Source organism: Vicia villosa, unplaced genomic scaffold (assembly GCF_029867415.1).
Source record: "Vicia villosa cultivar HV-30 ecotype Madison, WI unplaced genomic scaffold, Vvil1.0 ctg.000794F_1_1, whole genome shotgun sequence".
Classification (NCBI taxonomy): Eukaryota; Viridiplantae; Streptophyta; class Magnoliopsida; order Fabales; family Fabaceae; genus Vicia; species Vicia villosa.
The window spans coordinates 567,419-595,183 of NW_026705351.1; the positions used below are offsets into that span (position 1 = coordinate 567,419).

Here is a 27,765-nt window from a genome sequence, read left to right on the forward strand (position 1 = left end):
AAGAACTTATGGAACTGGATTCAGTACAATAAAAAATGTCTCTTTTAAGCATGTGAACTAACTTCGGCCATTATTATTGTGTGCTTTTGTTTCTACGGTAGAGAGCTCTTAAGCGCACGACTAAGAGCAAACTACAATTTGTAACTTCTGACATACCGTAGCTATGGAACGCTTGCCATGGTAGTGAAACATCAAAGATTGCTGTAACATCCTATTTTTATTAGATATTTATTTAATTAGGATTATTTGATGTTTTTTTGATTTAGTTAATTATTGTTTGAGTGATAATTATTTAATTATGTGCTAATGTGTTAATTTAGCTAATTTGTAATTGGTAGAAATATAGTAATTAGCTAATGGGCCTAAATGAATTAGAAAGGATAGTTGGATGGGTTAAGCCCAATAATAATTTAGAGCAAATAGGGGATTTTGTGAGATAACCTAAAATTAGAAGAGAAAAGATAGAAAGAAGAGAAAGAGGCAAGAGAAGAACAAAGAGGGGATTTATAGATTTTCATCAAGAGGGTGGACTTGAACTAGAGGTAAGGGTTAGAATCCAAATTGCTATAGATTATATGATTGGGTAATGTATGTGTTTGTGTGATTCTCTTCAATCTTTGCAATTTTATGAAAATGTATGAACCCTAATATTTATGCTAATTTATATGGATTTATGTGTTTAAACATGATATTTATGATGAATGTTGTTGAAGGATTATGAATACTGGTTGTAATTGCTGTTTATTGATGTCTGGGAGTGTTTTTGATTGGTGGAATGTGATTTTCACAGTTCTGACTTTTCTGGTTTTTTCTGAAAAATCGCATGTCCGCTAAGCGGCCCCTGGCCCGCTAAGCGGATGCTGTTTGTTTTTGAAAAATTAAGTGAGCTCACTAAGCGGAGCTCAGATTTTGGTCTGCTTCTGGATTTAGTTTGTAGAAGCGCGCTTCAAGCTGGCTTGTTAAAAATTAAACTACCATAAGCCCGCTGGAAGGTCGCTAAGCGGACTCTGCTGTATGGGACTTTTTCCAAACTTTGAAATGTTGTATCTTTTGATCCGTAACTCATTTTTACGTGCCGTTTGAAGCATATTGAATCTAATATGATTGTATATATGATATAATAGAATTGGTTGGCACTTGTGTAATTAATTATGATGTTAATTGTGAATAACATGTAATTATGAATGTATGTTATGGATGAATTGTTTATAATCAATGTTCATGAATGTATTATGTGATAATGATAATCATGAATTATGTGATTGATTGCTAAATGCTAATTGATGTTTGAGATTTGGATTGAATGTCATGTTGTGTAATGTTGTGCAGAGTTGAAAAGATGTGATTGTGTAGTTTAGGAGATAGAGAGATCGTCTTAAATGCATGAGTCTTGTTTTGTTGCACACGTACACAAGCATGAGTCTTTGAAAGTGGTAATGTTGGGTAATCTCGTGAAGGTTATCTATTTGTCCCAAATCTAACGTCGAATTGGATTTGAAAGCTTAACGAGAATGGGCTTTGAGGTGGTTATCTAGTCTATAGAGGAACGACAATCGGCAGGAAATGATAATGGATGGGATCCACATGCATATTGCATAGAGTTACACTTGAGTCGCTGATCCGCTGTCGCACACGGATCAAAAACGAGTATTTTGTAAAATTGTAGTTTAGCGGTAACGACAACTCGAATATCGTTCTCACAAGGATTCTCGTTGATTATTAACCAAAGGTAAATCGATTTAGGGGGGGTTTGTTTTAGATTTTGATTAAACAAAATAGTGAAAATAAGTGATTATCAAAATAAGCTGAAATGATTAATCTACTATTTTGGCTTCCTAACTTATCATCGATCCAAATAATTTCCAACTCACAAGCGGATTCTATTCCCTTTTCGATTATAAAAACAATTATACAAGCGCAATTGAAATTATGTGATGTATGTTCCTAATTCCCGAATTAAGCAAACGGATTATATATAGCAATCGTGAATTAAGCAAACACGACAAACATACGCGGATTAAGCAAACGCGATTAAAGTATAGGAACATGCAACCATCGAAATAAATCAATCTAACCTTGGATAATATCGAATTAAGCAAACAACATATCAAAGATTAGAATTGAAAGGAAATAGATTAATTGGAAAATATAAGAACCTCAAAGTATCGGCGGAAACCGTTTACAGCAGATTAACCTCTAGGAATTAGTTCTTCATGATCAAACGTACAAGCTCTTCCAAAAATGTGAAATGGTGATCAATGGTGAACAGTACCGCGGCTGCTACCCTAAGGGGAAAGAGTGCAACCCGTTTTACAATCTAACTGGGTCAAACATACGACCCAGGCCCAAAACTAAATGACCCGAAACTTAACTAAAACTAGTGCTGCAACTTCAACGAATTTTCTGGCCCTTCTACAGTCCGATTCTGACTTCGGCTCTAACATAAGAATTGTAGCTCTTTCTCTTAGCTTTCCGGCGATTTTTAGAACGCCTCAATCGGACTCCTGGAACTCTAGATATGATCGTTTCCGTGCAGACTGTTAAAGCTGAAAATTAAATACGAAAATCAAATAACAATAAAAATAAATTAAAATATAAAAACATTATAAAATACAAAAATAAGACAAGCAAACCATGGAAATGTATAAGTACAACCATAGAGAAATGTGCATCAAAATGCACTGATCAAATTCCCCCACACTTGAACTTTTGCACTCCGAACAAAATGAAAAACAAAACAAAGAAAGCACAAATACATCAACAGTTATTCATCCTAGGCTACAAATCTTCTTCGGGTAAGTTTGCATCGACAGGTACTAATCTTGCACACTAAGGACATCGTAAGAACACTAACCACAGATATGCAGACATAAGCCTCCTAAATACACAAATCAATTCAAATCATATTATTATACCATAGCCTAACTTACTCATCCTTTTTACTCTGTTTCATTCAGGCGCAATCACATTAAGCTCGTTATCTCCACACACTTATAGCAGGACAACCGGTTAATGACTCTGATCCTTTTGCACGGGGTTCCGGTACTTGCGTGGCATAACCCTTTGCTTACTCAGATGTAGTTGCGGGGGATCGGACCGTAATCCTCCCTACCAAGTTCAGCACCAGAAACCGCTGAACCAACTAACAAAGAGTTTTGAAAACCTTTTTTTTTAAGATTACACAACTGTTGGGTTAAGTGACCGGGTGAGGGTCACCAAACTTAGAAGGTGTATTCTCTTTTTCTTTTCTCTTTTTTTTTCTTTTCGGAACATTCACTTATATTCATCGGCTTCCCTGTGTAAAGTGTGTGAGAGATGGTGCCGACTGCTGAAATAAACTACTCAAGAGCTGTCAGAGAATGAGAATTTAAGGCTAAAAAATAATAAAAAATTCAAATCGATTTCCATATGCAGGAGACTTACGGTGTTAGAACGATACCGATCTTGTGAATTTTTCCCACGTCTCCGCAAACTCGACTCAAATCAGTCTATAGCCTAAAACTTTCAAGAAGATGCATTTTTTATTGGTTGAAATTAAAAGAAAAACAAAAAAAAAATTGAAAGAAAACAAAACAAATAAATGATTCTCTCCCCCACACTTAAGACATACATTGTCCTCAATGAAAGAACATTAATATAAAATAAGAGTGAGAGAAAGGAAAGAACACACCCGAGTAGTCAAGGGGGATAAGTGATCACTTAAGCTGCCTTTCCCAAAGAGAGGTCTTCTATATTCTCTTCTTCCAAAGTGGAGCTCTTATGGAGTAGCTTTCGGTAATGCTCATCGTCCTTAAAAAGTGGTTTAGCTCCTTCTCCTTTTATTCCAGGATCAAAGAATGTTCTTCTAAAAGTAAAAGTGTCAAATGGGCACGTGAAGGTGCTCTCATCTTTCACAACATCAAGGAACCAAAGGTTATGGGGCTGCCTCACTACTTTTGCTGCATCTTCAAGTGAGATCCTATGCACACACATGGGCGAACTAATATCATAAATATCATCCAAGGTCCATCCAATTCCTTTGTTATGCTTCTTCAAAACCTGCAAAAACTTACTTTCTTGATCAAAATAAGGTTTAGAAGAAATTATAACCGGAAGTTTTTCATTCATCTATAAATAAGTATATTTAAGATTTTGAGGAATTGGTTTCAGCTCCCGGGAAGGTGGTTGTTCAATGGATGGTTTGATCCGGGCAGCCGGGGTGTCGAGAGCTTCATCTACATGAACAACTTCATTTGCAACCTCATCTGTAGTAAGAATATCAACTTGCAAGGCAACCTCAATTTCAGCACAAACAGAGCAAATTTTAGTGTCAGTACAAACATCACAAGAGTAAACATCATCAAAACCAGACAATGATGGAAAATCATCTACAAACAAATCAGTACAAGTATCATCAACATTTTCAGAAAGCAACTCTATTTGAAAAACAGAATGCTTTTCCAAGCGTTTTTGGTTTGATCCTTGAGCTTGCTGCATGGCATTCATCAAAGTGGCAAGCTGTCCAATCTGTGTTTGCAAAGTCTGGAGAGTAGAATCTACTTGCTGTTGATACTGAAGATTATTTGCAGCCATTTGTTTGACAATATCCTCTAGTGAAGGTTCGGAAGGGGCAGAGCACACAACCTGAAATTCCTTCAGATGCTTATGCGGATCCTCACCTGCAAAACCATTAAACCTAGGCAACAAATGTGTTAAACCATATTCCAATTCAAAAGGTGCATCACCCGCAGGATAGTCAATACATAAACCATTATAGTTCACATTAGGGACAGCCAACTGCGTTAGTGTTCTTTGTTCAGCCATGAGTTCAACAAACACCGAAATACCGATAAAGTCCCATACATGCAGAAATGAATAGAAAGAATAAAAATAATTAAACTAAATTCAGAAAAATATAAAAACACGAAATTTAATCTAATTAAGACAAATAAGAATTTTGGGATTTTTTTTGGATTTTTTGACTCTATGAAAACAGTAAAAAATTCATTAAAAATAGAAAAACGATGAATTTGGCGATTTTGGGTCGAATTCCCTTACTCTTTTAGAGTAAAGGAGTATTGATCGCACGATTTTTCTACTTCCAGTAGGCAAAAACGTTTTACAAACGAATACAATTTTTGCAAAAACTGACTTTTTCGACTCTAAACGCGGACTGACCTAAACCGTGAGGAAACTACGGCCTAAACGCACGAATACTAAACCTAAGACTCTAAAATCAATTAATAATAACAAGAATCCCCGGCAACGGCGCCAATTTGATCCACTGTCGCGCACGGATCAAAAACGAGTATTTTGTAAAATTGTAGTTTAGCGGTAACGACAACTCGAATATCGTTCTCACAAGGATTCTCGTTGATTATTAACCAAAGGTAAATCGATTTAGGGGGGGTTTGTTTTAGATTTCGATTAAACAAAATAGTGAAAATAAGTGATTATCAAAATAAGCTGAAATGATTAATCTACTGTTTTGGCTTCCTAACTTATCATCGATCCAAATAATTTCCAACTCACAAGCGGATTCTATTCCCTTTTCGATTATAAAAAAAATTATACAAGCGCAATTGAAATTATGTGATGTATGTTCCTAATTCCCGAATTAAGCAAACGGATTATATATAGCAATCATGAATTAAGCAAACACGACAAACATACGCGGATTAAGCAAACGCGATTAAAGTATAGGAACATGCAACCATCGAAATAAATCAATCTAACCTTGGATAATATCGAATTAAGCAAACAACATATCAAAGATTAGAATTGAAAGGAAATAGATTAATTGGAAAATATAAGAACCTCAAAGTATCGGCGGAAACCGTTTACAGCAGATTAACCTCTAGGAATTAGTTCTTCATGATCAAACGTACAAGCTCTTCCAAAAATGTGAAATGGTGATCAATGGTGAACAGTACCGCGGCTGCTACCCTAAGGGGAAAGAGTGCAACCCGTTTTACAATCTAACTGGGTCAAACATACGACCCAGGCCCAAAACTAAATGACCCGAAACTTAACTAAAACTAGTGCTGCAACTTCAACGAATTTTCTGGCCCTTCTACAGTCCGATTCTGACTTCGGCTCTAACATAAGAATTGTAGCTCTTTCTCTTAGCTTTCCGGCGATTTTTAGAACGCCTCAATCGGACTCCTGGAACTCTAGATATGATCGTTTCCGTGCAGACTGTTAAAGCTGAAAATTAAATACGAAAATCAAATAACAATAAAAATAAATTAAAATATAAAAACATTATAAAATACAAAAATAAGACAAGCAAACCATGTAAATCAGTGGCGGAGCCAAAAATTTTATGGAGCCTGGGCAAAAAATTTACACCTTGTTTTTACTAATTTTACACCATGTCTCTACTAATTTTGCTCTTGATTTTATCTAAAAAAAAAACTTGATTTTGTCCAAAAATTTCACACCATATTTTTATTGATTTTGCCCTTAATTTTATCTAAAAATTACTAATTTTGCCCTTGATATTGTCTAAAAATCAACTATTAAGTGAGGAATATACAATGAAAAGAAAGGTAGAGCGCGGACGCGTGTCCGGATTCACTGGAATGTAGCTCTGCCCATGATTTCGAGTACCTTGTCTTTTCTAACTTGTACTCTAAAAAAAGATGATCAGGAAATAAAGAGTATCTATCTAGTCACAATGCATGAGAATCATGAACGACATGCATGGTGTGCATGATAATATAAGCTAAACATGAATGAGTTTCTATAAGTAGTAGGGCATTGCTTCTATAATGATCAAGTCATGCACAATACAATAGTGTTCAAAGTTGTAATTTTATCATTTTAAAATAAAATTGATTTTATTTGAAGTTAAAATTTATGATTTTTAAATTTAAATATAATTTTTATATTGATATTGAGATTTACTGTTTAACTCACGTTTATCTAAATTTATGGAAACATAAATCATTTGTTAAACTCACTTTAAACTAAAATTAATTTTACATAATTATTTCATTCAAAATCAAAATTATTTTGACCACGTAACCAAACAAACTTTAAATTTATTTTAAAATCAATTCTACACTTTTTAAATGAGTTGCTCTATTCCAAAAGTTAAACTAAACAAATATATCCCAACTATATAAAAAATTATGAAAACATATCTTAACTTCAAAGTTCAAACTCCCTTTGAACTTCAAACGCACACTAGCTAGTAGACAAAGAATGGAAACATGTGATCTTTCTGATAAAGAGAAATACACGTGTCCAACCATATGCATAATTGTAGTATTTCTTGAACCTTGGCCTCTTCACTTTCACCATTATGTTTTACTTTTTCCCCAACTTTTTAGCTGTGTGGTGAGCCCAGTAGTTTAAGGAGGACAAGTTCAAACTTTTTTGAAAAGAGTGAAGCCTCTTCTCTTTTTTAACAATTCATATATATAATTAATTGGATTGGGCCTATCTGGACCATTGGGTACTCGTTTATTTTAGTTTTCACACCTTTATTTTTATTAATTTTGCCCCTGATTTTGTCTAGAATTCGACTATTAAATTGGGGGAAATACAAAGAATATAGGGGTTGAGCCCGGGCGCGTGCCCGGGCTCGCCGGGCTATAGAACCGCCACTGATGTAAATGTATAAGTACAACCGTAGAGAAATGTGCATCAAAATGCACTGATCAGTCGCATGTGTCCGTGTGAGTTATGTGTTGGTGTGATTTCGTAATATGTTTGTGTGGAATGATTATTTATTGATTGATGCGTATATGTGGAAATTTGTGAAGTGATAATTGTATACTTGATGATATCTCATTATTGGATTACCATTGTTGATGTTAGCAAGTGAATATGATTACTTGTATAATTGGAACTTGGTTAGTTAATGTTAACACATGTTAACTTTGATATATGGTTATAAAATCATGTTTTTATGAAGAGTGATGAATTGTGAAATGTATGCTTGTTTAGTTTATGCATTTCTCATTATTATGTTTTCTATAATAATTTGAATTTTCACTTTTCTGTTTGAATGTTACCCTTTGTTGGTAACGTGCAGGTTCAGATGCTTAGTAGCTTGTTCGTGGTTAGCCGGAAAGCTTCTGAAATTGGTGTTAAGGACAATTTGTTTTTATCTGCTAAGCAAGTTGATGAATCTGTGCAAGATGGGGCTGAGTTGTTTATGTTGTTGGCAACTTTGGAAGTTTATGAGAAGAGAACAATTGAAGAATTGCCGATAGTTTGTGATTTTGCGGAGGTATTTCCTGAAGATGTAAGTGATTTACTGCCGGAACGTGAAGTTGAGTTTTTGATTGATTTAGTTCTTGGAACTAGTCTTGTATCGATGGCTCCATATAAGATGTCTGCTCCTGAGTTGAAAGAGTTGAAGAGTCAACTTGAGGATTTGTTGGAGAAAAATTTTATTCGTCCTAGTGTATCACCGAGGGGTGCACCTGTTTTGTTGGTTAAGAAGAAGTAAGGTTCTATGAGGCTTTGTGTTGATTATAGGAAATTGAACAAGGTGATGATTAAGAACAAGTATCCACTTCCGAGGATATATGATTTGATGGATCAGTTGGTTGGAGCTTGTGTGTTTAGCAAGATTGATTTGAGATCTGGTTATCATCAGATTCGTGTGAAGGCGGAGGATATTCAGAAAATTGCTTTTAGAACGAGGTATGGACATTATGAGTATTCAGTTATGTCGTTTGGTGTGACTAATGCACCTGGTGTATTCATGGAGTGTATGATTAGGATTTTTCATTATTATCTTGATAAGTTTGTGGTTGTGTTTATTGATGATATTTTGATCTATTCTAAGGGTGAAGATGATTATGCGGAGCATTTGAGAATTGTGTTATCGGTGTTGAAAGAGAAGAAGTTGTTTGCTAAGATTTCTAAGTGTGAGTTTTGGTTTAAGGAAGTGAGCTTTCTTAGCCATGTGATCTCTAGTGGTGGTATTTTTGTTGATCCGTCGAAGATTGAGGTTGTATCTCAATGGGAAGCTCATAAGTCTGTTTATGAGATTAGAAGTTTTCTTGGTTTGGCTGGTTATTATAGGAAGTTCATTGAGGGATTTTCTAAGTTATCTTTGCCGTTGATGCAATTGACTAGGAAGGGTCAAGCTTTTATTTGGACTTTGCAATGTGAAGCGAAATTTCAAGAGCTTGAGACAAGGTTGACTACAGCTCCTATTTTGAATTTTCCATATCTGTTAAAACCGTTTGTTGTGTATTGTGATGCTTCTTTGTTAGGTTTGGAAGGTGTTTTGATGCAAAAAGGGCTAGTGGTAGCTTATTTGATGTTTGTTTGATTTATTTAATTATTGTTTGAGTGGTAATTATTTAATTATGTGCTAATGTGTTAATTTAGCTAATTAGTAATTGGTAGAAATATAGTAATTAGCTAATGGGCCTAAATGAATTAGAAAGGATAGTTGGATGGGTTAAGCCCAATAACAATTAAGAGCAAATAGGGGATTTTGTGAGATAACCTAAAATTAGAAGAGAAAAGATAGAAAGAAGAGAAAGAGGCAAGAGAAGAACAAAGAGGGGATTTGTAGATTTTGATCAAGGGGGTGGATTTGAACTAGAGGTAAGGGTTAGAATCCAAAATGCTATAGATTGTATGATTGAGTAATGTATGTGTTTGTGTGATTCTCTTCGATCTTTGAAATTTCATGAAAATGTATGAACCCTAACATTTATGCTAATTTCTATGGATTTGTGTGTTTAAACATGATTTTTATGATGAATGTTGTTGAAGGATGATGAATACTGGTTGTAATTGATGTTTATTGATGTCTGAAGTGTTTTTGATTGGTGGAATGTGATTTTCGCAGTTCTAAGTTTTCTGGTTTTTTTTCTGCAAAATCGCATATCCGCTAAGCGGATGCTGTTTGTTTTTGAAAAATTAAGTGTGCTCGCTAAGCGGACCTAACCCGCTAAGCGGAGCTCATATTTTGGTTCTCTTTTGGATTTAGTTTGTAGAAGTGTGCTCCAAGCTGGCTTGTTAAAAATTGAACTTCCATAAGCCCGCTGGAAGGTCGCTTAGCGGACTCTGCTGTATGGAACTTTTTCTAAACTTTGAAATGTTGTATCTTTTGTTCTGCAACTCCTTTTTTACGTGTCGTTTGAAGCATATTGAAACTAATATGATTGTCTATATGATAGAATATGATTGGTTGGCACTTGTGTAATTAATTATGATGTTAATTGTGAATAACATGTAATTATGAATGTATATTATGGATGAATTGTTTATAATCAATGTTCATGAATGTATTATGTGATAATGTTAATCATGAATTATTTGATTGATTTTTAAATGTTAATTGGTGTTTGAGATTTGGATTGAATGTCATGTTGTATAATGTTGTGCAAAGTTGAAAATATGTGATTGTGTAGTTTAAGAGATAGAGAGATCATCTTAAATGCATGAGTCTTGTTTTGTTGCACACGAACACAAGCATGAGTCTTTGAAAGTGGAAATGTTGGGTAATCTCGTGAAGGTTATCTACTTGTTCCAAATCTAACGCCGAATGGGATTTGAAAGCTTAACGAGAATGGGGCTTTTAGGTGGTTATCTAATCTATAGAGGAAAGACAATCGACATGACCGAAAATGATAACGGATGGGATCCACATGCATATTGCATAGAGTTACACTTGAGTCGCACATGTCGGTGTGAGTTATGTGTTGGTGTGATTTTGTAATATGTTTGTGTGGAATGATTATTTGTTGATTGATGCGTATATGTGAAAATTTGTGTAGTGATAATTGTATACTTGATGATATCTCATTATTAGATTACCATTGTTGATGTTAGCAAGTGAATATGATTACTTGTATAATTGGAACTTGGTTAGTTAATGATAACACATGTTAACTTTGATGTATGGTTATAAAAGCATGTTTTTATGAAGAGTGATGAATTGTGAAAAGTATGCTTGTTTAGATTGTGCATTTCCCATTATTATGTTTTCTATAATAATTTAAATCATCACCCTTCTGTTTGAATGTTGCCCTTTGTTGATAACGTGCAGGTTCAGACGCTTAGTAGCTTGTTCGTGGTTAGCCGGAAAGCTTCTGAGTTTGTTGTTTGATTAGATAGCGAGTCATATGCTCTGATCATGTAACACTTGGGGGATTTCTTTAGACTAGTGCTTTTGTTTTGGATGTTGCTATTTCCTATGTTTTGTTGGATATTCGGATGTATTATTTGATATCTTGGATATGTTGTTTTAAGGCTATGTGGTCTGGATTGTGAATTTCAAAATAGCATGTTTGGAGATGTTAATTTGAATTTGGTAGATGAATATAGTATGTGATATATTCATTGAAACCTTTAATAGCAATTACATTGTTTTCCGTAAGCGTTTATGCATAACGTATGAAAGCATGAGATTTTCATTTTGTGTTACAACATGATCTTTGCATATTATGAATGTTGTATGTATGTTATTTTAGGATTTTCATTTTATAGAAATTAACAGGTGGCGCCCTTTTTTCTTATGCATGATTACTCTATGAGATTGTATAATATATTTGAAGTTAGAAAAGGGGTGTTACACTTGCCATGACACGACTAAAAAAAAGAATTAATAGAATGTAACCACATGTGTCTGTGTAGTGTTGGTATAAGAAATGTGACTGCTGCCTAGCTCTTAAAAAGCTAGAACAATGTGAAAGCATAAGTTGTAATTTAGTGATGGCCATCAAACCTTTAATAAAGGCAATAAATGTTTGAAACATAGTTCAATCTCAACTTTTAGAACTTTGAAATTGAAGGATCATATAAGGGTAGCTGTACAAGAATAAAGCCAAAATAGACAAACAGGTGATAGAGAAAAGCACCAAATTCATGCTTTTAGCAAATTATTAGCCAAACATGATAAATAACAAAAAATTTATCATGTGCCTACAAGGACATACATCATTTATTGAACACACAAAATAGCTCTAAATTACTGCTATTTTAACATTCCAAAAAATCAAAACAAAATGGAAAACATAAAATTATAATATGATTGCAGTGGGAATTGAACTCACGACCTTTAGATTCAGAGTCTAACGCGATATACAGTCCGCTATGCGACCATAATATGATTGTTTTCAAATGAAAATTTGAAGATGTTTGAATCCAATTCTCATTCTCATCAGCAAAGTGCTTTAGATTTAACCAATTATGAAGAACACTGTGGTGATGCGTCTAATACATAAAACTATTTCTGCCAAAATACATATTACTCCAGAACAATTTGAGAAAATGTGTTTCAACTACTGTCGTCACCTTCAAAATTACTGCATAACTGCAACTTCCACCAGCCACTTTTTTCTCAATGGCAGTGGAACGTTTTCAAAGACCCCTGTTAAATTGCAATAGAATATAGAATATATCAGTACAAGAAAAACAAAGCAAGATACAATAAGGGCAAAAGAAAATGAAGATAACAAAAATTTCACATGGTGTCATGATGATAACGACATTGTAGGACGCTCTCATATAGGCCCTTAAGATTATAAGAATATGAATATTTCCAAAAGGTCCATGACTCTGTCAAATTTGTTAGTAACACTTACCTGACTAAGATCAAGGTGCATCCTATTCTATATTTCCAAAAAGGTCCGTGACTAAGACCAAATTTTACTCACGTTAGGATCAAGGTGCATTCTATTCTATATTTTAAGGCAGGAAAATCAGTCTGATATACGAAACAATTACCTGACTTTCTTGATCATAATAGCCTTGAGTTTCCTAGCAAGATCCTGTGATCGAAGCCTACGCTGCAAATTCTTTTGTGCCAACACGCGCTTCTCTGAGTTTTTTATATGAAACCTCTGTTCAATCTTTATCATCCTCTCGATCCCACTCGATGTCATCTTACGTTGCATCAATGCCAATGCCCCTTCCAGATTTCCATTATACACCTGCACTCGTATGCCTCTGCTTTGCTGAAGCTGAGCAGTAAGAGGCTCAGTTCCGTAACCTGACTGCCTGAATAAGCTCGATATGCGTCTCGCAACTGAGTTCATATCTAGTGAAATGAAAATGAAGTGAATATTGAAGTGAATAATTACAAACTATTCTGATTCTGAGAACAGCTAAAACAGCAGAAAAAGAAAACTCATTTCTCTAAAAACACAAGCAAATATTGATGCTTAGTTTGCTCTAGAAGAAGTTGCATTGCAACCAAAAAAGGAAGGTCATTTATAGTTTGTATCCGTGATAACTACATTAGAGTTTGCCTACAAATAGTTATTAGAAAGTTGTTCAAACCATGATGGCACTGCTATAGCGCCGCCATAGCGCCACTATGAAAGCGCTATTATGTTACCATTGTACAATTTATGTTTTTTCTATACTTTAACGATCTTTATCGAAATCTCGATTTTGACAACCAAGTTGTTCACCACTAAATTGAGGCTTATTGAGCTTCTGAGATAATCTATTTCTGATAACAAATAATTGATTTACCATGACAATTGTTGTCTGCTAATGCAGTTATGCCAATCAAATAACTAAAGGGGAAGGAAGACATATAGAATCTTCATTACTTAATTGTCAACATGGAATAATTACAATCACTACATAAAAGACATTCATTATTTCACATCATTATATTCTCCATCTCAATAATTAGTGTTAATACTCCAAAGTAGTAATGCTTATGGAAGAAGATAAGCCACTCAAAATTCTACTGCAAATAAATGAAATGTCCCAAACCAGAAACCAAGAACTTATGGAACTGGATTCAGTACAATAAAAAATGTCTCTTTTAAGCATGTGAACTAACTTCGGCCATTATTATTGTGTGCTTTTGTTTCTACGGTAGAGAGCTCTTAAGCGCACGACTAAGAGCAAACTACAATTTGTAACTTCTGACATACCGTAGCTATGGAACGCTTGCCATGGTAGTGAAACATCAAAGATTGCTGTAACATCCTATTTTTATTAGATATTTATTTAATTAGGATTATTTGATGTTTTTTTGATTTAGTTAATTATTGTTTGAGTGATAATTATTTAATTATGTGCTAATGTGTTAATTTAGCTAATTTGTAATTGGTAGAAATATAGTAATTAGCTAATGGGCCTAAATGAATTAGAAAGGATAGTTGGATGGGTTAAGCCCAATAATAATTTAGAGCAAATAGGGGATTTTGTGAGATAACCTAAAATTAGAAGAGAAAAGATAGAAAGAAGAGAAAGAGGCAAGAGAAGAACAAAGAGGGGATTTATAGATTTTCATCAAGAGGGTGGACTTGAACTAGAGGTAAGGGTTAGAATCCAAATTGCTATAGATTATATGATTGGGTAATGTATGTGTTTGTGTGATTCTCTTCAATCTTTGCAATTTTATGAAAATGTATGAACCCTAATATTTATGCTAATTTATATGGATTTATGTGTTTAAACATGATATTTATGATGAATGTTGTTGAAGGATTATGAATACTGGTTGTAATTGCTGTTTATTGATGTCTGGGAGTGTTTTTGATTGGTGGAATGTGATTTTCACAGTTCTGACTTTTCTGGTTTTTTCTGAAAAATCGCATGTCCGCTAAGCGGCCCCTGGCCCGCTAAGCGGATGCTGTTTGTTTTTGAAAAATTAAGTGAGCTCACTAAGCGGAGCTCAGATTTTGGTCTGCTTCTGGATTTAGTTTGTAGAAGCGCGCTTCAAGCTGGCTTGTTAAAAATTAAACTACCATAAGCCCGCTGGAAGGTCGCTAAGCGGACTCTGCTGTATGGGACTTTTTCCAAACTTTGAAATGTTGTATCTTTTGATCCGTAACTCATTTTTACGTGCCGTTTGAAGCATATTGAATCTAATATGATTGTATATATGATATAATAGAATTGGTTGGCACTTGTGTAATTAATTATGATGTTAATTGTGAATAACATGTAATTATGAATGTATGTTATGGATGAATTGTTTATAATCAATGTTCATGAATGTATTATGTGATAATGATAATCATGAATTATGTGATTGATTGCTAAATGCTAATTGATGTTTGAGATTTGGATTGAATGTCATGTTGTGTAATGTTGTGCAGAGTTGAAAAGATGTGATTGTGTAGTTTAGGAGATAGAGAGATCGTCTTAAATGCATGAGTCTTGTTTTGTTGCACACGTACACAAGCATGAGTCTTTGAAAGTGGTAATGTTGGGTAATCTCGTGAAGGTTATCTATTTGTCCCAAATCTAACGTCGAATTGGATTTGAAAGCTTAACGAGAATGGGCTTTGAGGTGGTTATCTAGTCTATAGAGGAACGACAATCGGCAGGAAATGATAATGGATGGGATCCACATGCATATTGCATAGAGTTACACTTGAGTCGCTGATCCGCTGTCGCACACGGATCAAAAACGAGTATTTTGTAAAATTGTAGTTTAGCGGTAACGACAACTCGAATATCGTTCTCACAAGGATTCTCGTTGATTATTAACCAAAGGTAAATCGATTTAGGGGGGGTTTGTTTTAGATTTTGATTAAACAAAATAGTGAAAATAAGTGATTATCAAAATAAGCTGAAATGATTAATCTACTATTTTGGCTTCCTAACTTATCATCGATCCAAATAATTTCCAACTCACAAGCGGATTCTATTCCCTTTTCGATTATAAAAACAATTATACAAGCGCAATTGAAATTATGTGATGTATGTTCCTAATTCCCGAATTAAGCAAACGGATTATATATAGCAATCGTGAATTAAGCAAACACGACAAACATACGCGGATTAAGCAAACGCGATTAAAGTATAGGAACATGCAACCATCGAAATAAATCAATCTAACCTTGGATAATATCGAATTAAGCAAACAACATATCAAAGATTAGAATTGAAAGGAAATAGATTAATTGGAAAATATAAGAACCTCAAAGTATCGGCGGAAACCGTTTACAGCAGATTAACCTCTAGGAATTAGTTCTTCATGATCAAACGTACAAGCTCTTCCAAAAATGTGAAATGGTGATCAATGGTGAACAGTACCGCGGCTGCTACCCTAAGGGGAAAGAGTGCAACCCGTTTTACAATCTAACTGGGTCAAACATACGACCCAGGCCCAAAACTAAATGACCCGAAACTTAACTAAAACTAGTGCTGCAACTTCAACGAATTTTCTGGCCCTTCTACAGTCCGATTCTGACTTCGGCTCTAACATAAGAATTGTAGCTCTTTCTCTTAGCTTTCCGGCGATTTTTAGAACGCCTCAATCGGACTCCTGGAACTCTAGATATGATCGTTTCCGTGCAGACTGTTAAAGCTGAAAATTAAATACGAAAATCAAATAACAATAAAAATAAATTAAAATATAAAAACATTATAAAATACAAAAATAAGACAAGCAAACCATGGAAATGTATAAGTACAACCATAGAGAAATGTGCATCAAAATGCACTGATCAAATTCCCCCACACTTGAACTTTTGCACTCCGAACAAAATGAAAAACAAAACAAAGAAAGCACAAATACATCAACAGTTATTCATCCTAGGCTACAAATCTTCTTCGGGTAAGTTTGCATCGACAGGTACTAATCTTGCACACTAAGGACATCGTAAGAACACTAACCACAGATATGCAGACATAAGCCTCCTAAATACACAAATCAATTCAAATCATATTATTATACCATAGCCTAACTTACTCATCCTTTTTACTCTGTTTCATTCAGGCGCAATCACATTAAGCTCGTTATCTCCACACACTTATAGCAGGACAACCGGTTAATGACTCTGATCCTTTTGCACGGGGTTCCGGTACTTGCGTGGCATAACCCTTTGCTTACTCAGATGTAGTTGCGGGGGATCGGACCGTAATCCTCCCTACCAAGTTCAGCACCAGAAACCGCTGAACCAACTAACAAAGAGTTTTGAAAACCTTTTTTTTTAAGATTACACAACTGTTGGGTTAAGTGACCGGGTGAGGGTCACCAAACTTAGAAGGTGTATTCTCTTTTTCTTTTCTCTTTTTTTTTCTTTTCGGAACATTCACTTATATTCATCGGCTTCCCTGTGTAAAGTGTGTGAGAGATGGTGCCGACTGCTGAAATAAACTACTCAAGAGCTGTCAGAGAATGAGAATTTAAGGCTAAAAAATAATAAAAAATTCAAATCGATTTCCATATGCAGGAGACTTACGGTGTTAGAACGATACCGATCTTGTGAATTTTTCCCACGTCTCCGCAAACTCGACTCAAATCAGTCTATAGCCTAAAACTTTCAAGAAGATGCATTTTTTATTGGTTGAAATTAAAAGAAAAACAAAAAAAAAATTGAAAGAAAACAAAACAAATAAATGATTCTCTCCCCCACACTTAAGACATACATTGTCCTCAATGAAAGAACATTAATATAAAATAAGAGTGAGAGAAAGGAAAGAACACACCCGAGTAGTCAAGGGGGATAAGTGATCACTTAAGCTGCCTTTCCCAAAGAGAGGTCTTCTATATTCTCTTCTTCCAAAGTGGAGCTCTTATGGAGTAGCTTTCGGTAATGCTCATCGTCCTTAAAAAGTGGTTTAGCTCCTTCTCCTTTTATTCCAGGATCAAAGAATGTTCTTCTAAAAGTAAAAGTGTCAAATGGGCACGTGAAGGTGCTCTCATCTTTCACAACATCAAGGAACCAAAGGTTATGGGGCTGCCTCACTACTTTTGCTGCATCTTCAAGTGAGATCCTATGCACACACATGGGCGAACTAATATCATAAATATCATCCAAGGTCCATCCAATTCCTTTGTTATGCTTCTTCAAAACCTGCAAAAACTTACTTTCTTGATCAAAATAAGGTTTAGAAGAAATTATAACCGGAAGTTTTTCATTCATCTATAAATAAGTATATTTAAGATTTTGAGGAATTGGTTTCAGCTCCCGGGAAGGTGGTTGTTCAATGGATGGTTTGATCCGGGCAGCCGGGGTGTCGAGAGCTTCATCTACATGAACAACTTCATTTGCAACCTCATCTGTAGTAAGAATATCAACTTGCAAGGCAACCTCAATTTCAGCACAAACAGAGCAAATTTTAGTGTCAGTACAAACATCACAAGAGTAAACATCATCAAAACCAGACAATGATGGAAAATCATCTACAAACAAATCAGTACAAGTATCATCAACATTTTCAGAAAGCAACTCTATTTGAAAAACAGAATGCTTTTCCAAGCGTTTTTGGTTTGATCCTTGAGCTTGCTGCATGGCATTCATCAAAGTGGCAAGCTGTCCAATCTGTGTTTGCAAAGTCTGGAGAGTAGAATCTACTTGCTGTTGATACTGAAGATTATTTGCAGCCATTTGTTTGACAATATCCTCTAGTGAAGGTTCGGAAGGGGCAGAGCACACAACCTGAAATTCCTTCAGATGCTTATGCGGATCCTCACCTGCAAAACCATTAAACCTAGGCAACAAATGTGTTAAACCATATTCCAATTCAAAAGGTGCATCACCCGCAGGATAGTCAATACATAAACCATTATAGTTCACATTAGGGACAGCCAACTGCGTTAGTGTTCTTTGTTCAGCCATGAGTTCAACAAACACCGAAATACCGATAAAGTCCCATACATGCAGAAATGAATAGAAAGAATAAAAATAATTAAACTAAATTCAGAAAAATATAAAAACACGAAATTTAATCTAATTAAGACAAATAAGAATTTTGGGATTTTTTTTGGATTTTTTGACTCTATGAAAACAGTAAAAAAATTCATTAAAAATAGAAAAACGATGAATTTGGCGATTTTGGGTCGAATTCCCTTACTCTTTTAGAGTAAAGGAGTATTGATCGCACGATTTTTCTACTTCCAGTAGGCAAAAACGTTTTACAAACGAATACAATTTTTGCAAAAACTGACTTTTTCGACTCTAAACGCGGACTGACCTAAACCGTGAGGAAACTACGGCCTAAACGCACGAATACTAAACCTAAGACTCTAAAATCAATTAATAATAACAAGAATCCCCGGCAACGGCGCCAATTTGATCCACTGTCGCGCACGGATCAAAAACGAGTATTTTGTAAAATTGTAGTTTAGCGGTAACGACAACTCGAATATCGTTCTCACAAGGATTCTCGTTGATTATTAACCAAAGGTAAATCGATTTAGGGGGGGTTTGTTTTAGATTTCGATTAAACAAAATAGTGAAAATAAGTGATTATCAAAATAAGCTGAAATGATTAATCTACTGTTTTGGCTTCCTAACTTATCATCGATCCAAATAATTTCCAACTCACAAGCGGATTCTATTCCCTTTTCGATTATAAAAAAAATTATACAAGCGCAATTGAAATTATGTGATGTATGTTCCTAATTCCCGAATTAAGCAAACGGATTATATATAGCAATCATGAATTAAGCAAACACGACAAACATACGCGGATTAAGCAAACGCGATTAAAGTATAGGAACATGCAACCATCGAAATAAATCAATCTAACCTTGGATAATATCGAATTAAGCAAACAACATATCAAAGATTAGAATTGAAAGGAAATAGATTAATTGGAAAATATAAGAACCTCAAAGTATCGGCGGAAACCGTTTACAGCAGATTAACCTCTAGGAATTAGTTCTTCATGATCAAACGTACAAGCTCTTCCAAAAATGTGAAATGGTGATCAATGGTGAACAGTACCGCGGCTGCTACCCTAAGGGGAAAGAGTGCAACCCGTTTTACAATCTAACTGGGTCAAACATACGACCCAGGCCCAAAACTAAATGACCCGAAACTTAACTAAAACTAGTGCTGCAACTTCAACGAATTTTCTGGCCCTTCTACAGTCCGATTCTGACTTCGGCTCTAACATAAGAATTGTAGCTCTTTCTCTTAGCTTTCCGGCGATTTTTAGAACGCCTCAATCGGACTCCTGGAACTCTAGATATGATCGTTTCCGTGCAGACTGTTAAAGCTGAAAATTAAATACGAAAATCAAATAACAATAAAAATAAATTAAAATATAAAAACATTATAAAATACAAAAATAAGACAAGCAAACCATGTAAATCAGTGGCGGAGCCAAAAATTTTATGGAGCCTGGGCAAAAAATTTACACCTTGTTTTTACTAATTTTACACCATGTCTCTACTAATTTTGCTCTTGATTTTATCTAAAAAAAAAAACTTGATTTTGTCCAAAAATTTCACACCATATTTTTATTGATTTTGCCCTTAATTTTATCTAAAAATTACTAATTTTGCCCTTGATATTGTCTAAAAATCAACTATTAAGTGAGGAATATACAATGAAAAGAAAGGTAGAGCGCGGACGCGTGTCCGGATTCACTGGAATGTAGCTCTGCCCATGATTTCGAGTACCTTGTCTTTTCTAACTTGTACTCTAAAAAAAGATGATCAGGAAATAAAGAGTATCTATCTAGTCACAATGCATGAGAATCATGAACGACATGCATGGTGTGCATGATAATATAAGCTAAACATGAATGAGTTTCTATAAGTAGTAGGGCATTGCTTCTATAATGATCAAGTCATGCACAATACAATAGTGTTCAAAGTTGTAATTTTATCATTTTAAAATAAAATTGATTTTATTTGAAGTTAAAATTTATGATTTTTAAATTTAAATATAATTTTTATATTGATATTGAGATTTACTGTTTAACTCACGTTTATCTAAATTTATGGAAACATAAATCATTTGTTAAACTCACTTTAAACTAAAATTAATTTTACATAATTATTTCATTCAAAATCAAAATTATTTTGACCACGTAACCAAACAAACTTTAAATTTATTTTAAAATCAATTCTACACTTTTTAAATGAGTTGCTCTATTCCAAAAGTTAAACTAAACAAATATATCCCAACTATATAAAAAATTATGAAAACATATCTTAACTTCAAAGTTCAAACTCCCTTTGAACTTCAAACGCACACTAGCTAGTAGACAAAGAATGGAAACATGTGATCTTTCTGATAAAGAGAAATACACGTGTCCAACCATATGCATAATTGTAGTATTTCTTGAACCTTGGCCTCTTCACTTTCACCATTATGTTTTACTTTTTCCCCAACTTTTTAGCTGTGTGGTGAGCCCAGTAGTTTAAGGAGGACAAGTTCAAACTTTTTTGAAAAGAGTGAAGCCTCTTCTCTTTTTTAACAATTCATATATATAATTAATTGGATTGGGCCTATCTGGACCATTGGGTACTCGTTTATTTTAGTTTTCACACCTTTATTTTTATTAATTTTGCCCCTGATTTTGTCTAGAATTCGACTATTAAATTGGGGGAAATACAAAGAATATAGGGGTTGAGCCCGGGCGCGTGCCCGGGCTCGCCGGGCTATAGAACCGCCACTGATGTAAATGTATAAGTACAACCGTAGAGAAATGTGCATCAAAATGCACTGATCAGTCGCATGTGTCCGTGTGAGTTATGTGTTGGTGTGATTTCGTAATATGTTTGTGTGGAATGATTATTTATTGATTGATGCGTATATGTGGAAATTTGTGAAGTGATAATTGTATACTTGATGATATCTCATTATTGGATTACCATTGTTGATGTTAGCAAGTGAATATGATTACTTGTATAATTGGAACTTGGTTAGTTAATGTTAACACATGTTAACTTTGATATATGGTTATAAAATCATGTTTTTATGAAGAGTGATGAATTGTGAAATGTATGCTTGTTTAGTTTATGCATTTCTCATTATTATGTTTTCTATAATAATTTGAATTTTCACTTTTCTGTTTGAATGTTACCCTTTGTTGGTAACGTGCAGGTTCAGACGCTTAGTAGCTTGTTCGTGGTTAGCCGGAAAGCTTCTGAAATTGGTGTTAAGGACAATTTGTTTTTATCTGCTAAGCAAGTTGATGAATCTGTGCAAGATGGGGCTGAGTTGTTTATGTTGTTGGCAACTTTGGAAGTTTATGAGAAGAGAACAATTGAAGAATTGCCGATAGTTTGTGATTTTGCGGAGGTATTTCCTGAAGATGTAAGTGATTTACTGCCGGAACGTGAAGTTGAGTTTTTGATTGATTTAGTTCTTGGAACTAGTCTTGTATCGATGGCTCCATATAAGATGTCTGCTCCTGAGTTGAAAGAGTTGAAGAGTCAACTTGAGGATTTGTTGGAGAAAAATTTTATTCGTCCTAGTGTATCACCGAGGGGTGCACCTGTTTTGTTGGTTAAGAAGAAGTAAGGTTCTATGAGGCTTTGTGTTGATTATAGGAAATTGAACAAGGTGATGATTAAGAACAAGTATCCACTTCCGAGGATATATGATTTGATGGATCAGTTGGTTGGAGCTTGTGTGTTTAGCAAGATTGATTTGAGATCTGGTTATCATCAGATTCGTGTGAAGGCGGAGGATATTCAGAAAATTGCTTTTAGAACGAGGTATGGACATTATGAGTATTCAGTTATGTCGTTTGGTGTGACTAATGCACCTGGTGTATTCATGGAGTGTATGATTAGGATTTTTCATTATTATCTTGATAAGTTTGTGGTTGTGTTTATTGATGATATTTTGATCTATTCTAAGGGTGAAGATGATTATGCGGAGCATTTGAGAATTGTGTTATCGGTGTTGAAAGAGAAGAAGTTGTTTGCTAAGATTTCTAAGTGTGAGTTTTGGTTTAAGGAAGTGAGCTTTCTTAGCCATGTGATCTCTAGTGGTGGTATTTTTGTTGATCCGTCGAAGATTGAGGTTGTATCTCAATGGGAAGCTCATAAGTCTGTTTATGAGATTAGAAGTTTTCTTGGTTTGGCTGGTTATTATAGGAAGTTCATTGAGGGATTTTCTAAGTTATCTTTGCCGTTGATGCAATTGACTAGGAAGGGTCAAGCTTTTATTTGGACTTTGCAATGTGAAGCGAAATTTCAAGAGCTTGAGACAAGGTTGACTACAGCTCCTATTTTGAATTTTCCATATCTGTTAAAACCGTTTGTTGTGTATTGTGATGCTTCTTTGTTAGGTTTGGAAGGTGTTTTGATGCAAAAAGGGCTAGTGGTAGCTTATTTGATGTTTGTTTGATTTATTTAATTATTGTTTGAGTGGTAATTATTTAATTATGTGCTAATGTGTTAATTTAGCTAATTAGTAATTGGTAGAAATATAGTAATTAGCTAATGGGCCTAAATGAATTAGAAAGGATAGTTGGATGGGTTAAGCCCAATAACAATTAAGAGCAAATAGGGGATTTTGTGAGATAACCTAAAATTAGAAGAGAAAAGATAGAAAGAAGAGAAAGAGGCAAGAGAAGAACAAAGAGGGGATTTGTAGATTTTGATCAAGGGGGTGGATTTGAACTAGAGGTAAGGGTTAGAATCCAAAATGCTATAGATTGTATGATTGAGTAATGTATGTGTTTGTGTGATTCTCTTCGATCTTTGAAATTTCATGAAAATGTATGAACCCTAACATTTATGCTAATTTCTATGGATTTGTGTGTTTAAACATGATTTTTATGATGAATGTTGTTGAAGGATGATGAATACTGGTTGTAATTGATGTTTATTGATGTCTGAAGTGTTTTTGATTGGTGGAATGTGATTTTCGCAGTTCTAAGTTTTCTGGTTTTTTTTCTGCAAAATCGCATATCCGCTAAGCGGATGCTGTTTGTTTTTGAAAAATTAAGTGTGCTCGCTAAGCGGACCTAACCCGCTAAGCGGAGCTCATATTTTGGTTCTCTTTTGGATTTAGTTTGTAGAAGTGTGCTCCAAGCTGGCTTGTTAAAAATTGAACTTCCATAAGCCCGCTGGAAGGTCGCTTAGCGGACTCTGCTGTATGGAACTTTTTCTAAACTTTGAAATGTTGTATCTTTTGTTCTGCAACTCCTTTTTTACGTGTCGTTTGAAGCATATTGAAACTAATATGATTGTCTATATGATAGAATATGATTGGTTGGCACTTGTGTAATTAATTATGATGTTAATTGTGAATAACATGTAATTATGAATGTATATTATGGATGAATTGTTTATAATCAATGTTCATGAATGTATTATGTGATAATGTTAATCATGAATTATTTGATTGATTTTTAAATGTTAATTGGTGTTTGAGATTTGGATTGAATGTCATGTTGTATAATGTTGTGCAAAGTTGAAAATATGTGATTGTGTAGTTTAAGAGATAGAGAGATCATCTTAAATGCATGAGTCTTGTTTTGTTGCACACGAACACAAGCATGAGTCTTTGAAAGTGGAAATGTTGGGTAATCTCGTGAAGGTTATCTACTTGTTCCAAATCTAACGCCGAATGGGATTTGAAAGCTTAACGAGAATGGGGCTTTTAGGTGGTTATCTAATCTATAGAGGAAAGACAATCGACATGACCGAAAATGATAACGGATGGGATCCACATGCATATTGCATAGAGTTACACTTGAGTCGCACATGTCGGTGTGAGTTATGTGTTGGTGTGATTTTGTAATATGTTTGTGTGGAATGATTATTTGTTGATTGATGCGTATATGTGAAAATTTGTGTAGTGATAATTGTATACTTGATGATATCTCATTATTAGATTACCATTGTTGATGTTAGCAAGTGAATATGATTACTTGTATAATTGGAACTTGGTTAGTTAATGATAACACATGTTAACTTTGATGTATGGTTATAAAAGCATGTTTTTATGAAGAGTGATGAATTGTGAAAAGTATGCTTGTTTAGATTGTGCATTTCCCATTATTATGTTTTCTATAATAATTTAAATCATCACCCTTCTGTTTGAATGTTGCCCTTTGTTGATAACGTGCAGGTTCAGACGCTTAGTAGCTTGTTCGTGGTTAGCCGGAAAGCTTCTGAGTTTGTTGTTTGATTAGATAGCGAGTCATATGCTCTGATCATGTAACACTTGGGGGATTTCTTTAGACTAGTGCTTTTGTTTTGGATGTTGCTATTTCCTATGTTTTGTTGGATATTCGGATGTATTATTTGATATCTTGGATATGTTGTTTTAAGGCTATGTGGTCTGGATTGTGAATTTCAAAATAGCATGTTTGGAGATGTTAATTTGAATTTGGTAGATGAATATAGTATGTGATATATTCATTGAAACCTTTAATAGCAATTACATTGTTTTCCGTAAGCGTTTATGCATAACGTATGAAAGCATGAGATTTTCATTTTGTGTTACAACATGATCTTTGCATATTATGAATGTTGTATGTATGTTATTTTAGGATTTTCATTTTATAGAAATTAACAGGTGGCGCCCTTTTTTCTTATGCATGATTACTCTATGAGATTGTATAATATATTTGAAGTTAGAAAAGGGGTGTTACACTTGCCATGACACGACTAAAAAAAAGAATTAATAGAATGTAACCACATGTGTCTGTGTAGTGTTGGTATAAGAAATGTGACTGCTGCCTAGCTCTTAAAAAGCTAGAACAATGTGAAAGCATAAGTTGTAATTTAGTGATGGCCATCAAACCTTTAATAAAGGCAATAAATGTTTGAAACATAGTTCAATCTCAACTTTTAGAACTTTGAAATTGAAGGATCATATAAGGGTAGCTGTACAAGAATAAAGCCAAAATAGACAAACAGGTGATAGAGAAAAGCACCAAATTCATGCTTTTAGCAAATTATTAGCCAAACATGATAAATAACAAAAAATTTATCATGTGCCTACAAGGACATACATCATTTATTGAACACACAAAATAGCTCTAAATTACTGCTATTTTAACATTCCAAAAAATCAAAACAAAATGGAAAACATAAAATTATAATATGATTGCAGTGGGAATTGAACTCACGACCTTTAGATTCAGAGTCTAACGCGATATACAGTCCGCTATGCGACCATAATATGATTGTTTTCAAATGAAAATTTGAAGATGTTTGAATCCAATTCTCATTCTCATCAGCAAAGTGCTTTAGATTTAACCAATTATGAAGAACACTGTGGTGATGCGTCTAATACATAAAACTATTTCTGCCAAAATACATATTACTCCAGAACAATTTGAGAAAATGTGTTTCAACTACTGTCGTCACCTTCAAAATTACTGCATAACTGCAACTTCCACCAGCCACTTTTTTCTCAATGGCAGTGGAACGTTTTCAAAGACCCCTGTTAAATTGCAATAGAATATAGAATATATCAGTACAAGAAAAACAAAGCAAGATACAATAAGGGCAAAAGAAAATGAAGATAACAAAAATTTCACATGGTGTCATGATGATAACGACATTGTAGGACGCTCTCATATAGGCCCTTAAGATTATAAGAATATGAATATTTCCAAAAGGTCCATGACTCTGTCAAATTTGTTAGTAACACTTACCTGACTAAGATCAAGGTGCATCCTATTCTATATTTCCAAAAAGGTCCGTGACTAAGACCAAATTTTACTCACGTTAGGATCAAGGTGCATTCTATTCTATATTTTAAGGCAGGAAAATCAGTCTGATATACGAAACAATTACCTGACTTTCTTGATCATAATAGCCTTGAGTTTCCTAGCAAGATCCTGTGATCGAAGCCTACGCTGCAAATTCTTTTGTGCCAACACGCGCTTCTCTGAGTTTTTTATATGAAACCTCTGTTCAATCTTTATCATCCTCTCGATCCCACTCGATGTCATCTTACGTTGCATCAATGCCAATGCCCCTTCCAGATTTCCATTATACACCTGCACTCGTATGCCTCTGCTTTGCTGAAGCTGAGCAGTAAGAGGCTCAGTTCCGTAACCTGACTGCCTGAATAAGCTCGATATGCGTCTCGCAACTGAGTTCATATCTAGTGAAATGAAAATGAAGTGAATATTGAAGTGAATAATTACAAACTATTCTGATTCTGAGAACAGCTAAAACAGCAGAAAAAGAAAACTCATTTCTCTAAAAACACAAGCAAATATTGATGCTTAGTTTGCTCTAGAAGAAGTTGCATTGCAACCAAAAAAGGAAGGTCATTTATAGTTTGTATCCGTGATAACTACATTAGAGTTTGCCTACAAATAGTTATTAGAAAGTTGTTCAAACCATGATGGCTCTAAATTACTGTTATTTGAACATTCTAAAAAATCAAAACAAAATAAGGGAAATCTTAAATCAAATGGAAAACTTAAAAAATATAAAGTGATCGCAGTGGGAATCGAACCCACGACCTTTAGATTCGGAGTCTAACGCGATATCCACTCCGCTATGCGACCTTAATATGACTGTTTTCAAATGAAAATTTGAAGAAGATGTCTGAATCGAATTCTCATTCTCATTACGAAGTGCTATAGATCTAACTAACAACTGAAAGGGAAAGGAAATCAAATTGAATAAAAAAAATCAATGGAGAATCCTGAAGCCAACATTGGCAGAGGTAAAAGAGAATGAATATGAGGAAATAATAACTTGATTAATGTGATTAATTATCATAAAATTAAAATCTAACCTTGCTAGAGAGAGGATTAGCGTACCTGGTTAATTTTGTATTGTCGGCTTCTCCGACGAATGCAGGAAACTGTTTGGTTTGGTTCTTTGATTCTCTTTGTCGCCTTGTGGCTTTGAGCTTGTGGAATGGGCCTAACTACCTTGACTTTCCTGCCCGGGCCCACGGGCCCACGTCAACGTTTTAATTAAAATATATTTTCATACTAAATTATTTTAAATTTTGTCAATGATTATTTATCTTCAAAATTATGTAACTTTTTGTGAAATCTTTGTAATGATTCTTTATTTTATTGGTTTTTTTTAATAGATCGATCATTTAGAGTTTGTTTGAATTGATGAAACTAAATGGAGCGGATCGGAATAAGATAGAATAAAATGGTATTTCATTGTTTGAAATTTTGATTAATTTAAAAACTATGGAG

At 34.4% G+C, this 27,765-nt stretch overlaps 2 protein-coding genes and 1 non-coding gene across 6 annotated transcripts; all 3 read right to left on the reverse strand.

The window, feature by feature from the left end:
• Positions 1–11,854: 11,854 nt before the first annotated feature.
• Positions 11,855–13,303, reverse strand: LOC131631227 (uncharacterized). Its single transcript, XM_058902013.1, has 2 exons — positions 12,688–13,303; positions 11,855–12,331 (listed from the first exon to the last, which is right to left on the reverse strand). The coding sequence occupies exons 1-2, from the start codon at positions 12,996–12,998 to the stop codon at positions 12,322–12,324; spliced, it is 321 nt and encodes a 106-aa protein (XP_058757996.1). The 5' UTR covers positions 12,999–13,303; the 3' UTR covers positions 11,855–12,321.
• A 12,250-nt stretch (positions 13,304–25,553) lies between these two features.
• Positions 25,554–27,477, reverse strand: LOC131631228 (uncharacterized). 4 transcript variants are annotated; one of them, XM_058902014.1, is made up of 3 exons: positions 27,370–27,477; positions 26,387–26,699; positions 25,554–26,030 (listed from the first exon to the last, which is right to left on the reverse strand). In XM_058902014.1, exons 2-3 carry the CDS (start codon positions 26,695–26,697, stop codon positions 26,021–26,023), a joined length of 321 nt encoding a protein of 106 aa, XP_058757997.1. In that variant the 5' UTR covers positions 26,698–26,699; positions 27,370–27,477; the 3' UTR covers positions 25,554–26,020. The 4 variants fall into 4 exon arrangements, with proteins under 4 accessions (XP_058757997.1, XP_058758000.1, XP_058757999.1 ...); XM_058902017.1 differs by having other exon boundaries at positions 27,345–27,411; XM_058902016.1 differs by lacking the exon at positions 27,370–27,477 and adding an exon at positions 27,067–27,270.
• TRNAR-CCG (transfer RNA arginine (anticodon CCG)) lies at positions 27,039–27,111 on the reverse strand. The gene has a single exon. It is a non-coding gene; the product is annotated as a tRNA-Arg (tRNA).
• Positions 27,478–27,765: the final 288 nt, after the last annotated feature.

What these genes read in the sequence shown, in the direction of transcription:
- LOC131631228 (XM_058902014.1), bottom strand. Translation starts at nt 26,697, where the DNA reads ATGAACTCAGTTGCGAGACGCATATCGAGCTTATTCAGGCAGTCAGGT.
- LOC131631227 (XM_058902013.1), bottom strand. Translation starts at nt 12,998, where the DNA reads ATGAACTCAGTTGCGAGACGCATATCGAGCTTATTCAGGCAGTCAGGT.